The sequence below is a fragment of the Chlamydotis macqueenii genome, chromosome 7 (genome assembly GCF_036417535.1).
Source record: "Chlamydotis macqueenii isolate bChlMac1 chromosome 7, bChlMac1.mat, whole genome shotgun sequence".
Taxonomy (NCBI): Eukaryota; Metazoa; Chordata; class Aves; order Otidiformes; family Otididae; genus Chlamydotis; species Chlamydotis macqueenii.
The window spans coordinates 30234695-30250238 of record NC_141562.1 but is presented as its reverse complement, the minus strand read 5'-3'; the positions used below and the strand labels follow the sequence as shown (position 1 = coordinate 30250238).

Sequence of the window (15544 nt, the reverse complement as noted above, 5' to 3'; positions counted from 1 at the left end):
TCCGGCCGGCAAATTAAAGAGATCAGTGACTTTATAGAGCCAGCAATTACTCCTTAGTGATGGAGCTTTACTACAGAACACTCATTACTGAAGAGATGCCAGTTACTGACAAATTACCAAACTAAGAAATTAATTATCAGCTGAGAAAATAATGCACAAGGGATAGGACTGAGAAAGCTATGTTCAAGAGAGGTCCATAATTTGCAACAAGTACATTCTAATCAACAATTAGTCCTGGTACAATTAGTACCACACTGGGTACTCTTTCAGGATGGCAGATATCACAACTGGTCTGCAAACCATCAATGGTTGAGACGAAACAGCACCATCTGAAAATGGAGACATTGTTTAACCTGACCACGACATCGTCCTACACACAGACCCCACTCTATGCTCCAACACTGCATAAGCAACTCAGCACTACTGCCAGGAAAATCATCGTCTCCCAACTCCTCCTTGCGCCTAATAAGACAACTTCAACATGTTCAGAAAACCTTCTCGTATGCACGTACCAGCTCACGGACAAGGCAAGTGAACTAGGGGAACACGTGCTCTGAGGAAACACGCGCAAAGTGTGCTTTGCTCAATGGCAACCGGCATTTTTGCAATGCAAACTTCAAGACAAGCAATGTTTCCACAGCTTTTTTCATGCTAGAGGCTGACTCTGAAGAGGAGAGGGAAAAAAAAAAAAAAAAAAAAAAAAAAGAAAAAAGAAAGCAACCAAAACAACCCAACAAACCTGCTTTTTGCTATAAATATAAAAAGATCTAGCCAAATTCTTCATTATCCAGTGGAAAATAATTCAGGAGGGTGGAGGTGAAGAAAAAATGTCCATACACAAAAACCGCACACGACCTCTGAGCTACAACTTTCACAGCCATGAGTATTTATTAGCTTTAATACTGTTTCTCTAATCAGTAGTAAGACTTTCCTTTTTCCTCCGGTCTGTCTTAGAAACCCGGTGCTGGCTGATCCCAGGTCTCCAGGACAGAAGAAGTGGGGATGAATTAGACATAGAACATGGTCCCAACAAGACGCCTAACGAGCCATGCCACAGGCCTTGAAGGCAACGTGACACAGAGAAACACAAGACAGAGCAAAGGCATCAGCCTGAAGGGCTCCTCTCTGCCTCTGCATTCAGATGTAGTGGTGAAGGAAGGGGAGAAACACAACGCTGACTAAACAATTAAGTAAAATAGCCAAGGTCGCTACCTCCAAGCCTTTACAAAGCAGAGATCCTACATTATTTCAGGGAGAACAAATAAAAGGCAATCACAAAGCCTGAACAGCAAAGTAAATGGACATGAAAATGACTAACTTTGCACTCAATGTGATTATTGAAATAAATCAAGGAGCTTAATATCTTATTATTTTTAAAAGTAAAGGCGTACAAGGAAATTTAGCAGTCACATTTTCTTGCTTGGGCGAGAACATGCACACTGCTCGCTCGCTCCTTCTCTCCTATGCTTCTCTGTGTAGCATCTGACCAACAGGAGTCCAGCCTGAGGCCTCCAGACACTCCTGCACTGCACACAGCAACTCTGATTTTCACAGTTTTATTTGGCTTGTTCACAAGACTCAGACTCACGTAATCCATGGGCCCGATCCTTCTCCTAGTAAGAGCAATGGCAAAATTCCAGCTGATTCAGTAGTTCTGGACAGGCCTTGCAGTGGCAAGAGGATAAACTTTAAGGGTCCAAGTCTTATTCATTCACTCTTCTTGCTTCCGCAAGTAATCCTATTAAAAATAATGGGACTGCTCCTAAGAGTCAAAGATGTGCGATAGAATAAGAGGAAAAACTGACTGAGAAATATTCAGGGTTCCCCCTCCAGCAGAGCACAATCGCATTCCCCAGAGCATGCTCTTATTTCTCTATATCGCATTTGAGCACTAATAAAAAAATAAAATAAAATAAAACAAACAAAAGCGAAATGCCTGAAAACGTCACCAGAGGCAGGAAGAAGAAACCTAAGTCCTCCTTCTTTTAAAACAAGGGCAATCAAATGATGAGTAGCTGCAAATGTGGCCACACACACACACTCCTTCATATACACATACATACACAGAGGCAGTTCATCAGAAGTGAATCGGAGGGAGAAAGATGAATTTGAACCCTTTATCCCCTGTCCTTTATAAAGGCTGCCACTCAGTAAACGGAGATTGCTCTAATTACTGTGACAATTCTGCACCCCGTTCAAACAACTTTTGTGTTCTGGACAGGTTTCTCTGCGAGTTTGAAATTCTTGGCCTGAGAACCACTCTTGTCTAAAAGAGGTTTCTCGTTGCAAGCACAGAATGCAACACTAACAAGTTGTCCCTCTTTTCAGCTCCTTTCATTCTCCTCTTTTCCAATTGCCTGATTCAGGGCTTAATGGAAACTTGTCAAGGCTTTTCTTCCCACAAACCCTGTAGAGCCCCAAGGCAATCTGTGCACAGAGTAACCACAGGAATCTCATATTGTCAATTAAAATTGAATAGACACCTGATAACCGAGTATACATTCACGATAATATACATCACATGCATACACACAGATGTGCCCATGTAACATGTTCAACACCCGCGTCTGGGCGCACCAGCAGCGCGGCGACGCGCCAGTTCCCATTTACAACCACTCAGCTACACCCAAGTTCTAGTTTTCACTTTTTAACTTCATATTTATGAAGTAAATAAGTACTGCAGTTGAGTAACAGATTTCAATGGAAAATAAACTAACAACATATACCAGGCATTTGGCCTTTAATAATCCCTTGGGATTGTAAGGATATTTAGCTGCTATCCAGATAAAATAAGCTCTATGGATATTCCTTACACAGTGGTTTTGCGACCGGTACAGTAGTTATGTTTGTGACTAGCTCCTGTAAAGCACCTTTTTTTTTTTGCCCCCTTTTCCTTTTTTTAATTGACACAGACATGCTTTAAGCTACATTTTATAGTGGAGTTTAAGAACTAAAGAAAAAAACATAGAGGAATACAACAGGAATCAGAAGTAAACTGAGACATTTGGTTAATAATAATAAAAATCTCAAAAACTGGACTTCCAGACAGACAACTATAATCTGTAACTCCTTTCAAAGGGAAAAAACCTTCTTCACAATGTCCCAGAGAAAACAAAGGTAGAAAGACTGAGTGCCATCTTATTCTTCTGATATGTTCATTCAAGGTCACACCTTCCTGTGGATTCTTTAATATTGGCAACATTTACAACGGCGTAATTTCAATAGTAGTCTGCTCAGTCTGGGCGTAGATCAATGCAGCATCTATGTGCCTCTTCCAGACCTTGCCTGTGTCAAAGTAGTGGCCCTGGTTTTACAAATCTCCTAGATCTAATTAAACCAGTGCAAACCTCTTATGTGTATGCTCCCAAACCAGTTCACTGGTTTAACCAAGTTAAAATTACTCAGGCTAGGGTTTAAAGCAGTTCCAAGAGAACCTTTATTAAATATTTGCATCAGTTAAAACCAGAAATCAATGTAGTGGCTTGTCTCTAGAATAGAACGGCCTATAGCCTCAGACTTTCCAGATCACTATTTAAGGAGTCACTGACTCCAGTGGGAGTTTGGATGTGCTCAGAGAGGTACGCCTCCACCTTTACTTGCTTTATTTTTCCCTTTCTTAAAATAAGATAATTTGTTTCTATTGTATCGACATCTAAGAATATCCCCCAGAAAGTCCCTTTGCAGTATTTTCAGTCTGGTATTTTCAAACTGTTACTTCCCACAACCTCCTTTTGGATTTTTTTGGTGTTTCAGCTGCATCACCACCACTACTGAATTAAAAAGCAGAGACTGATTCTGGTGTATACAGCATCTTTCACACCAGAGATACTCTGGAGAGCCCTATAAAACTGCAAGATAGATGCTGGTCGAGCACAATTATATATTCATACTTGGTAGCCATTAGGTGTGCAATCATACTTCCCATGGAGCCTAGGGCATTAAAACCTGTTCTGCCAAGAGGGTAAAACAGTTAGGCAGGACTAACTGTATCAGTAAGACTAACAAAATGGTTATGGGACCTTTAACACCGCAGAGAGTCCCTCCTGAATTCAGTCTCAGTTCCTGGCCGAATACCTGCAGGAGTTTGGTACCCGAAATATCTGACCCAAAAAAGCAGCTGCCCTCCCATCTTCTCCCTCCTCGTGCTTCCTTCAGCAAGCAGCAAAAGCATTTCAAACAACGCAAATCCATTCTTTGCTCACCAAAGCCTACTTCTCTCCTATAATTTCTATCATTTTACTGTCATCATTTCTTCTTTGCTGAAACCAGCAGCATATGAGTCAGAGAACAATCATTAACTTTTACAACTTCCATACAAATCCACCTACTCATATGAGAAAAGCAGTATTGACATGCAACACAGCCTTGGACCAAATCCTCATCCTGCCAGGATGCCCTGCGCTTCTGTGGGAAAGTCAGATACTGCAGAAGCAGGAGCTCATTTAAGAAAGTACCACTGGAAACAGAATTATTTTTTTTCCCCCAAGAGCGAAGGATGCCACAGAAGCAGCAATATATCAATATGACATTTAGTTAAGTTTGGCTTTTTCGATACCTTTATCCACTTTTGAAGAAGCTGGCCATTGGTTCAAGACACACGGGGCCTGATCCAAAGCCCTTCGTTATTAATAGAAGCCTTTTTCCACTGACTTCAATGGATCTTGGACCAAGCCCAAGGAAGACAAGATTTCACAGCAGTAAGAGTGACACACATTCTCCGCATTCAAAAAAAAAAAAACAATACACGGCATTTACGATGTCAATCTGTATAGCGTAGTTTTGTTTGTGTTTTGCTTTTTTAAAATAGGCTCTAGGCTGTCGGATTAATGCACCCAAAAAGTCTCAGAAGTTGGAAGGAATTACGGGCAGATAAAAACCACCATGGTGAGATGTATAATATTCCCAGTATTTCCCCCAACTGGAATGAATACGAAGGCATCCTCTACTGCAACATTTCTCATAACTTGCTGCAGCCACACTTTAAAGTGTCCCCTCATTATAAACTTCTCTAGTAACAGCTACAACGTTACCCATAATGAATTAATTTGTATTAATATGGCTATCACACACATTTCCATATGAAACCCATTGTTCTGGAGCATTAATAAAAACCTCACCAAGCAAAGTAACGTGGTACTCCTATATTTAGTTTAAAGAAATTTAAAATAAATACATTAAAACAAAATTGCTAATATCTTTAGTACATCATAATTGGCACAGCAAGCAGAAACCCAGTTATCTCCTCAGGACGTATTTATAGCATCACCCTTCCCCATTCATTCCGCATTTTCTTAGAGAATCTGCTGTACCCTACATCTGCAATTCATTGACTTTACAATTTACCACATGTTGAGATGGAGAGGTCTCAGCTCCATTTGAATCACTGCACAAATATGCAAGTGATTTATCGTTTTAAAACTGAAGACTGCAGAAGAACGACTCCACTTTTCCTGAACATTACTCCTTCTGGCAGACCATGAACAATTACAGCGCGTACTAATTAAGCTCTGTAAATGTGCTGTGCCCTGCTAATGCCTACCAGGCCTCAAATTTAGTTGCATGAAGCCAAACTTCAGCCAGCGACTTAACTCATTCAGCACTGCCCGGTTGCCTGAGCGTGACCCCACGAAGAATAAGGGTCGAGGGTTTAGCCGACCTAAAACAAAGGCGCGAGACTGAACAGATTTTGCCGGAAAGAATCGGAGTGGGGGGAGATGCCGGAGGGAGGGGGTGGGAAGCGTCCTGGGAACCGGAGGAACATCCTTGTTGATAACCTGTTAAAAAGGTACAATACCACACCAGCTTTGCAGCGCGGTGCTGGGGGATTCAGATCTGTCCCTGGGGGCTAATAAGCCACAGTGCTCCGTTGATTAGAGAAATGCATAAAACCTTCAACAAAACTGTACAGCTATTTGTGGAAGGGCCAAATTGACAGCCCCCTCATTTTTTTCCTGAGTCGGGTTTTACATGGCTCGTAGAAGAAAAACATATGGGCGAAGGAGCGCAGCTTTCCACCACACACATAACCCTGCCTTTCTCTTAAATGAGTCTCCAAGCACAACAGTAACCTACGGGGAACCCAAAATCAACTGCTGGAGAAATTAAAGCTAAAAGTAATACCTAGGCATATTTGACTAATCACATTATCTTCTGAAAACACACACACACTCCCAGCACAGACAAGACAGCAGCTCTTCAAATCTGACCATCCACTCTCGGAAAGCATGTTTAACAGGGAGCGAGCTGAGAATAACAAGCTTTGCAGAGTGAAGCAGTGCTCCTCCTCGGGCCCCAGACTACCCTGACACTTAAGAGTCAATCCCCAGATCCCAAGCTTCCCCTCCAACCATCGGCTCAAACACTGGCGTTCTTTACCCCCCTCAAGTTTCTACCTCCTCGGCTCTAGCATCCCTCCTTTGTCCTCCAATTACTCTCCAGCAGCCTCCGTTCTCCCTGTGTCTCCCCCCAGTTACCCCCTCAGCACGTCCCTCGACTCCCCTCGCCCCTCCACACTGACCTCTCCCTCCATCCCAGGCTGTCCCTTCCAGCAGGACACAGGGCTTCTCCCCTAAAAAGTATCTCTAACCTCAACACTGCAATCCCTTCAGCGCATGTTTTCCCTGAACACGGGCTTTTGCAGATTTCTAAGAGGCCCTGTTTTATACGCACAGAACAGTCCAATACATGCATTTCCAAGCATCCACCTTCTGCATCAAACCTGATGCAGGCTTTTTTTTTTTTTTTTCCTCCCTGGCTCAGTGGTTTGTGAGAAAATTAAAGGACATTTCCAGGTGTCATCCGTCTTTAAATGTTTGCTTGTGTGGTACCAAGGAAATGGTACCAAGGAAATGGCACCGCCCAGACCTCTGCAAAGGATGTGAGCTGTGCTAAACTTCTGCCCTCCTTGAGCCTGCGTCACGCACAGCCCAGCCTTTACAGCACCGCAAGCGTTAATTATAAACTTTGGAGCCTATGTTAAAAAAAAAAAAAAAAAAAAAAAGGCACAACATAAACCAGCAGTTGGGAGGAGGAGCAGACATATTCTTTGCTTTTGGGTGGGGAAAGAGAAAGGATTTCCATATCTCCCCCCCACACCACACTCCATCTCTCATTGCTTATAATTAGTGAAAGAAATTTGACCCACTGCCAGTGTCTGTGGACCTTGGATATTATAAGGCCAGCGTGGCGTCAAATATCTTAACATTCATAAGTGTTATAGGCTGTAAATAAACCCCGTGGATTTATGACCCTACGGTGCTTGCCAGCAAACGACTGTGGCACATTTCTTTCAGCAGACCTGTCGAGGTGCAAGTTTGCCTTTGGTTGTAAAATTAACCATTTCCTTCACAAATGTGCCCAATTAGAAGTCAAAAGTTTCAAGGCTTACTTACATATTTGCCAGGACGTGGTACTGAGGGGACGCCCGGGGAACAGAGCTTTAAAATTCCCCCCCCAGGCCTCCAAAGCAAAACTTCTCACAACAGCCCCAGTGTGAGAGCAAAGTGTCTTATTTCACAAAAAAAAAAAAAAAAAAAAAAAGCTCAAAAAAAAAAAAAATCCCAAACTGACAATCCCGAGTGCTTTTCTATTTCTATGTACCTATGGCCAGCCCTCATTTTTGGCTGCTCTGGCTGGGGGGAGCAGGCGTCTCCCCCCGGGCTGTGCCTGGAGAAGGATCTCCTCCCTTCCCCCAGGATAATGTCATCTGCTTCCTGTGGAGGAGAGCATTTGCTAAATCCAGGTTGTCTCATGCTTAACTGCCAATAATCCAACTTCCACATAACTCCCAGACAGCTGGGAAAAGGTCCTCAGAGTTTTTAGTCATGGTACAGAAACACACGTCCACACAAAAAATCTGCAGCTGTCCTTTTCCTCTACACCACATTTTTTATCTGATTTTGGGGCCCAGTCATGAAAAGTCTGACAAATTTAAAACATTTTTACCTACATTCTGGTTTACAAGCTCCAATGAAAGCTGGAGCATACTCCCCCCCCCCCATCTTCAACTGACAAATCAGCACATATTTGCTTGAACAAAAAACGAAGAGGAAGGAAGAAAAAAAAATCCTACTCAACATCATCAGGCCATGTATGAATGTATTCAAAGAACCTGGAAAGGCATCTACTGTATTTTTTTTTTTCAGTACAGATCAGCCACTGGTGCACCTATTAAAATTGTTCGATTTCCAAAGCAAATATTATTTTTAATGAAGTGCAGTCCTGCAATTATCCTGTACACTCAAGTAACAGTACTGCATTATATTGTTTTGCAAGGTTTCAGAAACATGAAACTTTTCCCTAACAAATTTTCATAGCCCCCTAAAGAGAAGCTGATTGACTAAGCAATGCAGCATTTGCTCCAGAATGAAATCTTATCAGGAGGAAAAAAAAAAAAAAAAAAAAAAAAAAAAAAAAAAAAAAGGAGAGCATTAAAAATAAATCGGCTTCTCTACCGAAAACAAGTTAACAAACACGGTCTGTTTGCCATTGTATACCAGCTATGCTAATGCTATAGCAGAGTGATTCAGCAATCTACCTAATTAAGCATGAGGAAAGTTTCTTTATGGAGGTTCCATTTGATTTATGCCACAGGATCATCAGTTCTTATTTAAGAGCTTGTTTTTACACAAGTCCGGGAACTTTATTAAAAGCATGTCCGCTCATATATATATTTTTTTAAATAAAGCAAATAATTCACTCTCCACTGAATAGCTATGTATCATAAAGTATCAAAGTGCTGACACACTAAGTTGTATCTACATTATTAAGCTAGTTGGTGGACGTTAATACTATAATCCATACTGCAGACATTAAACCTCAACCATAAAGATTAGTAAAGAATTAATATTGTCACATCGAGACTGAAACCTTAACACGCCAGCCATAAATATTTCTGAAGGAGATGAAAAACAATTAGCATAAATACCAAAGAAGGGCAAGAACACCTGTTCTTTTTCAGTGCGATAAGCATTTTATTGTTCTCTATTTAAAATGTAATGACCTGTGTAATTACAGTAATATTACATTGTATTGCAAGGGCTTGGAATGTCACACTTTGAAAAGTGTTGTCAAAACAATTGGAGGGAGGGAAAAAAAAAGGACCACCATTAACCCTTCACACCCCAGGGTCTACAGCTTTTGTATTAGGAAGGATTATGTTGTTTGATTCAGCAGATAAAGAAAAACATCCATTTTTCAAGTCAATTAAAGAAAAGAGTTTCTTCCTGAAGGTAAAATCTATGCGAGGGGGCTGCCTTCCACCACAGCTATTCCCAGCTCCCAAACTCCAGGACCAAACGCAAGCTCGCTCCTCCAGCCCCACGCAGCAAGCAGCAGTTTAGGGGAAAGGAAGATGCACCAGCACTAGAAAAAACGAGAATATCTGCCAGCAGGGCTTTCTCAAATCACAACGCATCTATTTGCTCACCAAAAGCATTAACCAAGCTGGAAATTTAGGGTAAAAATTCAATACACCACTTCTTCATTTTTCAACTCTGAAAGGAAAACATTCTCCTTTATTATTCCTAACAGGCCCTCCGCGAGTGCAGGTAGGGAACTGGCACTCTCGGATGCATTACTTCATTACTATTTGACTAGACCTCTACTTAACACTCATCTATTCTCACAAGCAATCCACAGTATTTCACCAAAAGCAAGATGAACATGCAAAAAAAAAATCTCTGACTTTTAAAAATCAAGTCATTCCTATCAAGCTTCATAAAGAGTTTGCAGTATTTAAAGCATTATTCTTGAGATTATATATTATTCATCATAAGCAGATTTTATGATACTTCATAATTCTTCACATTCCTCAAGCAGTAAAGCAGAAATTGCTGCCCACGAGTTTGCTCTTGAACAGACGATTACAGGTACATTTACAAAACACATTAATCCCGCTACACGCCCAAATAAAACAAAAAGGAAAAAATCCAGGGAAAAAAAACCAACCAAAAAAAACCACACCCACAGACCTTTAAGATTCTACAACAGCAAAAGGAAAGGAAAAGCAATTTTGCTACATATCTGCATCACCTCTTTACCCTGCATGCTCTAAAACTCACCAAATAGGGCTTCGGGGAAAAACTACATAAATAAAAATAAAATTCATAATTATGCAGAATCATCTATACCTTTTCAGCCTGTCCTTAAAAAAAAAAAAAAAAAAAACACCCACAGGTGAGAGAAAGATCTAGTTCATCTGGAATCGAAGGCTGGTACAGCAGAGAACTAGAATCCACCTAAAACCAGTGTGTGACAGACAACAGCTATCCCGCTGAATCTTTATAATATTCTGCTCTCAGGCCTAAATAAACAACTTTAATTTTTCTTGGCTATAATTAAGTGGCAGGCAAACAAACAAGCATACGGAATGTGAAAGAATAAGGTTAAGACGATAGGAGAAGGCTGCTGGAGCCTGGATGTGGAAAGAAGAAAATTGCCTATTGAGTGTGGAAATATCCTTTCAGAATCCATCTGATAACACAAGCAGGCCACCTGCTATACCAACAATAAACCAACCTGTCATCTTTTGTACAGCACCTTTAGTTCACACAAACCCAACATTCCTGTGGAGGCCTTTTCTAACTGGGGCGGGGAGGGGGGGGGGGCAAGGGGAGGAAGAACATGTCCAGGAAAGCTAATTGCTGAAGGATCCTACCTTCATATGCTGAGGGGAAAAAGGATCTGCAATCAAGGCAATGAGGAAAAAAAAAATAAAAAACTGTGGCTGTTGTAAGAAAAAAATGCCTGAAAAAAAAAAAAAGCTGCAGAGGTGTGCTTCCTATTAGACTGCACTTGGAACAGTGGAATGCATTTAAGGTAAAAAGGAGGAAAGGAAAAAAAAAAGGAATACAAAGCTTCACAATTTGCAACAAAGTGATTTTTAACAAAGATTGTTTTGCCATCTGGATCCTGGTGCTTATAGAATTTGGAATTTATCACCATCATCCATATACATGTGGGTGACCGTATTCAAAAGGAAAAATATAATGCATTCAGCCCCTGAATTCCCCTCCCAATCATTACAATTGCAAACTGCGGTTACCCCTGTGCTACTGTCCCAGAAATCACCTCCTTGCCAGAAGAGCCTTACGAGCTACCAAAAGACAACCCTACCACGGCCCTAAAATACATGCAAAGTCAGAAAAACCTTCCTTACTACCCCCCTGCCACTCTGCGTTTACTGGCCTGTGCCTACTGACGCTTTACTAAGTGAAAACACGACTGACCCGATGTTTAATATTTTAATGCTTTAAAACACTTGTAGATCTGATACACTGAAGTTGTCCAAGCCCTCACTCATTAGTACGGCTCCAACATCTACCGAACAGTAGATCTATTATTGTAAATCGCTATCTCGTGTTACCACAAGGAAGGAGAAAAAAAAAAAAAAAAAAGTGTATAAACACACATGGTGACCGTGGGGACGCTTCAGATTTAGAAACACCCAAAGAAACCAAACAGTAACGCTAAACCCACCGGTAGGAACGCATTATTTTGTAGTCCCAGTGGATTTAGCCTTTTTAGCTAATATATATATATATATTTTTTTTTTAAGTCTTGAAAAGAAAAGGTGACACTTGAGAATTCTGATCAGAGCACACGGTCGGTGACGCGACGAGCAGAAAAACAGCTGGGACTCCAAACCCACCAGCAGCCCCCAAAGTTTCCTGGGATCTCGGCTCAAACTTGCCCTACCTCCAGGCACAGGCGTGCAGACCAGCACACCCCTGCCGCTGAACCCGAGGTTTAAAATAAAAAAAAAAAAAAAAAAAAAAATAAAAACCACCCAGCAAAAGAAAAAACAACAACAAAAAACCGGACGCTTTCAGCAAATTGTTTTTCTGCCAGCACACTTCCAGGAGGAATTTTGCTCGACTTGTTTGATTATTTTTTGTTGTTGTTGTTGTTATTAGAGCTAAGCTAGGCGATTTCTGTTTCCGGACTCAGCCCCTCCGCTCTGCCCTAGCCCCCAGCTGCCCCCCCCCTCCCGCCCCCCAGCCCCGCAAGGCACACACGAAGCCAGAGCCGCTTCGGGGCTGCTCCCCACGGCACAGCCCAGGTGAGGAGGGGTCCGGCCGCCTCTGGGCCGGGGTGCCGGCTTCCAGCCCCCCCCTCGCCCTCGGGCCCGGGCCGCCATCCCCGGCAGGCGCCGAATCGCCGCGGGGGCCGCCCGCGCTGAGTCCGGACACAACTCGCGGCGCCCGCGGCCGGGAGGGGACAATGAGATCGCCGCTCCCGCGGGGCAGGGGGGGCGGGAGAGAGCAGGAGAGGGTTAAGGGGGAAGGAAAAGGGAGCGGGGGGGAAGAGCCGGCCCAGCCGCCGCGGAGGAAGGCAGGAGGCGGCGGATCACCATGGAAAACGGGGAGTTTGGAGGGAGCGGGTCCCAGACTCGGCCGGGAGAACACGGGCCCCATCCCCAGCGAAGGGGAGAGGGGAGTGCAGGAGAGGAGAAGGGGGAACAAACAAACAAACAAAAAAAAAAAAAAAAAGAAACGCCTTGCCTTTTTTTTTCTTTTTGAATTTCCAGTTTTGTTTTGAGGCTGGATTAGATGGTGTTTGGATTTTGTTAGTTTTTTTTTTTTCTTCTCCCCACCCCCACTCCCCCCTCCCGCAGGGGAGGTTACGAGGTCTCCAGAAAACTGCCCACAAAACTGAAAGTAAAAAAAAAAAAAAAAAAGTAAAAAAGAAAAAAAAGGAATATGGCGAAGTGTAAACAAACCCCCTCCCGCCGCGGCCCGCGGAGTTTGCAAAGTTTGCGGCGCGGGGGAGGGGGCGGCGAGAGCCGGGCCGGGCGGGCAACGGGGAGCGCGGCGGGGGGTGGGGGGAGCGGGGGGGGAAAGGAGATTTAAAAAAAAAAAAAAAAAAAAAAGAAAGGGACTTACCGTTCTGGCCGTTGGAGAGAGGGATCCATTGGGCAGATACGGGCTGCTGAGGTCGGGGATCATGATGAAGGGATAACCCGGGTATGGTGGGCCCTTAAACAACCCTCCATCTTGCCTCTTCGCAGCTAACATGGCGGGGAGACACGAGCGGGGAAGGAAGGGGGCAACAGGGGGGAGAGAAGGGAGGAGGTGGGGTAGAGGGGGGGAAGGAGGAAAACTTTTTTTAGAAAGTGTCCCAAAAAAAAAGAGGAGCCGGGCGCCCGGCGGAGGGGCGGCGGGCGGTGCGGGGCGGCCGGGCCCGCCGTACTCACCTTCCTCTAAACTTTCCCGGGATTTATCTCTGAAAGTTTCGGACCGAGGCGGGGGCCGCCGCTCCGCCTGGGAGCGAGCCGGGGGTCGGCGTGGGGCAAGGCGGGGAGGGGGGGTAAATTATTTTTTTTGGGGGGGGGGAGAGAAGGGGGGGAATAAAAGGAGGGAAAGGTGCAGGGAGGAGGTGGAAGGAGAAACAAACAGAACAAAAACAGAAGGCATCGTTACAAGTTGGTGCCGCGGAGGAAAAGTTGGGCGCCGGCGGGAGCGGGACCCGGCGCGGCACCCCCGGCCCCCGCCCGCCGCCCCGAAACGGCCCCGCGGGGGGCTTCCCCCGTACCTCCGAGTCTGAGGAGCTGTTTTGATTCGTTTCTGATTCATTGACGAGAGACGACTTGACATCAGCTAAATCCCTCTCCGCCGAGGAGTTCTCCGAGATCTTCTCCTCCTGCTCCCCTTCGTCTTTGAAAGAGATCAGTTCATCGTTGGCGCCCAGGTCGTCCCCTCCACCGCCGTTCAGCTGCGGCATTTTCCTCCTGGCTCACCCCACCAGCAGCAATTTTGCAAAAAGGGGAAGGGGGGAAAAAAAGAAAAAAAAAAAGAAGAAAAAAAAAAGAGGGGAATGGGGGGGAGGAAAAAGGAAAAAAGAAGAGGGGAGGGGGGGGAAAGTTTGCACCAAAAAAAGAAGAGTCCAAGGTGAAAGTTTTTTTTTTTTCTTTCCCCTTCTCTTTCCTCCTGGGGAGGGGAAAAGAGGGAGGAGGAGGGGAGGGAAATGTCTCTTCTTTGCTCCTTCGCACCAGTGACTTTAGGCTTCTTCCTTTCCTTCTTCGGGATTTTCTCTTTCTTTCTTCCAGGGAGCTGGTCGGCGTGCACTGCGCGCACACGCACTCACGCCCGCGCACGCACTCACGAAAAAAATTAATAATAATAATAAAAAAAAATATAGACGGGAGGGGGAGGGGGAGCGCGGGGGGGGGTTAAAAAAATAATAATGCAACAAACAAACCCAAGAAGTCAGCTGTAACGGGGGGGCAGCCGCCGCGGATATTGGGAGCCTGTGCCGCTCGGGTTTGAGTGAGTTGAAGTTGGACTGAGAGCTTTTCAGTTCAAAGGCGGCGCTGATTGACAGATAGAAAAAGGGGGATCGAAATCCGGAGGAACGGAGAAGTCTGGGATCCGGGATTATTGACAGGGAGCGAGAAACACACCAGGCACTTAATGAGATGCAGGAGGGGGCGGGGGCTCCCCGGTGACGTCTGCATAAATAAACAGGTCTGGGGCGCGGGAGGGGGAGGAGGAGGAGGAGGGTGGGGGAAGTAGGAAACCAACAATGATCCTTTTTGGCATGGGAGCGGGAGGGCGAGGGGCGGGGAGCGGGCTGGGGGGGCCGCCGCCGGAACGCAAACCGCGGGGGGGGGGGCGCAAAAAAAGAAAAAAAAAAAATTAGAAATCTGCGCTGTAACCCCGGACGGGGGTAGTAAGGGGAAAATCACCCAAACGACTGCCCCTGGCTCCGCTCCTCGCAGCGCGCTAACTTTTGCGTACCGAGCGTTACCCAGCGGGTCAGCTCCGCGGGCTCCCGCGGATGCGTCCCCTCCGGCCAGGCGCGCGTGTGACTACGGGCTGGGGTGGGGGCCTGCTTTTTTATTTAATTTTTTTTTTTTTTAAAACCGTTAACATTTTTTCTTTCCACTCGTTGGAGGTAGGAAACTCCAACCGTAGTAAACACTGTAATATAGTAAAACCTTTTTTTTTTTTTAAGCAGCACTTGGATTTATTATGGTTATAACACGCAGGATGAAAATGTGCGAGATCACTCACTGAAGATCAGATATTTCCAAATTATCTTATAGTAAGGCATAATATTTTTTGGTCCTTGATGTGAGGGAAAAAAAAAAAGGCGGAAAAGGAATGTGACTGCTAAGAAGTTAATTAGCATGGCAGGACGGGGAATCAAGGACTCCCAGACTTCAGAAGTGAAAAGTTGTGGCGATGGCGTAAACATCGCGCCGGGGGAAATCAAAGCGAAAGCGGGTCCTGGCGGGGGGGCAGTGCGGGAGTCCCCGCACCGCGCGGGGGTGGGGGGGACAGCCGCTTGGCTCCAGGGTCCAGAGGCAGCGGTTTTGTGAAGTCACCGGCCAAAGCTCTGCCTGCACGGCAACAAAATGGGGAGCAGAATAATGCAGATGCAAGAAATGGCATCTGTTACCCGAATATAATGTGGCGAGGGGAAGGGGAAAACAAATTGATCTTCCAGCAGTGACAAATTGTAACAATGGACGAGTCAATTGGAAACTTTAACATGGGCAAGGAACAAAAGGAGGGGAGCGGGGCGGGGGGGGAAAGTAATT

General features: G+C 44.8%; 1 protein-coding gene across 18 annotated transcripts in view; it reads right to left on the bottom strand.

Moving 5' to 3' along the window:
• TCF7L2 (transcription factor 7 like 2) overlaps window positions 1-14419 on the bottom strand; it is a 178607-nt gene extending 164188 nt beyond the window's left edge. For 15 of the 18 annotated variants that reach the window (XM_086751724.1, XM_086751714.1, XM_086751718.1 and 12 more), the window contains exons 1-3: window positions 13534-14419; window positions 13196-13262; window positions 12885-13009 (exon numbers count right to left, since the gene is read on the bottom strand). In XM_086751724.1, coding sequence (XP_086607850.1) covers window positions 12885-13009; window positions 13196-13262; window positions 13534-13722 — 381 coding nt within the window. In that variant the 5' untranslated portion in view covers window positions 13723-14419. The remainder of the gene's footprint in view (window positions 1-12884; window positions 13010-13195; window positions 13263-13533) is intronic. The other 3 variants (XM_086751728.1, XM_086751731.1, XM_086751730.1) reach the window with 2 other exon arrangements.
• Window positions 14420-15544: the final 1125 nt, after the last annotated feature.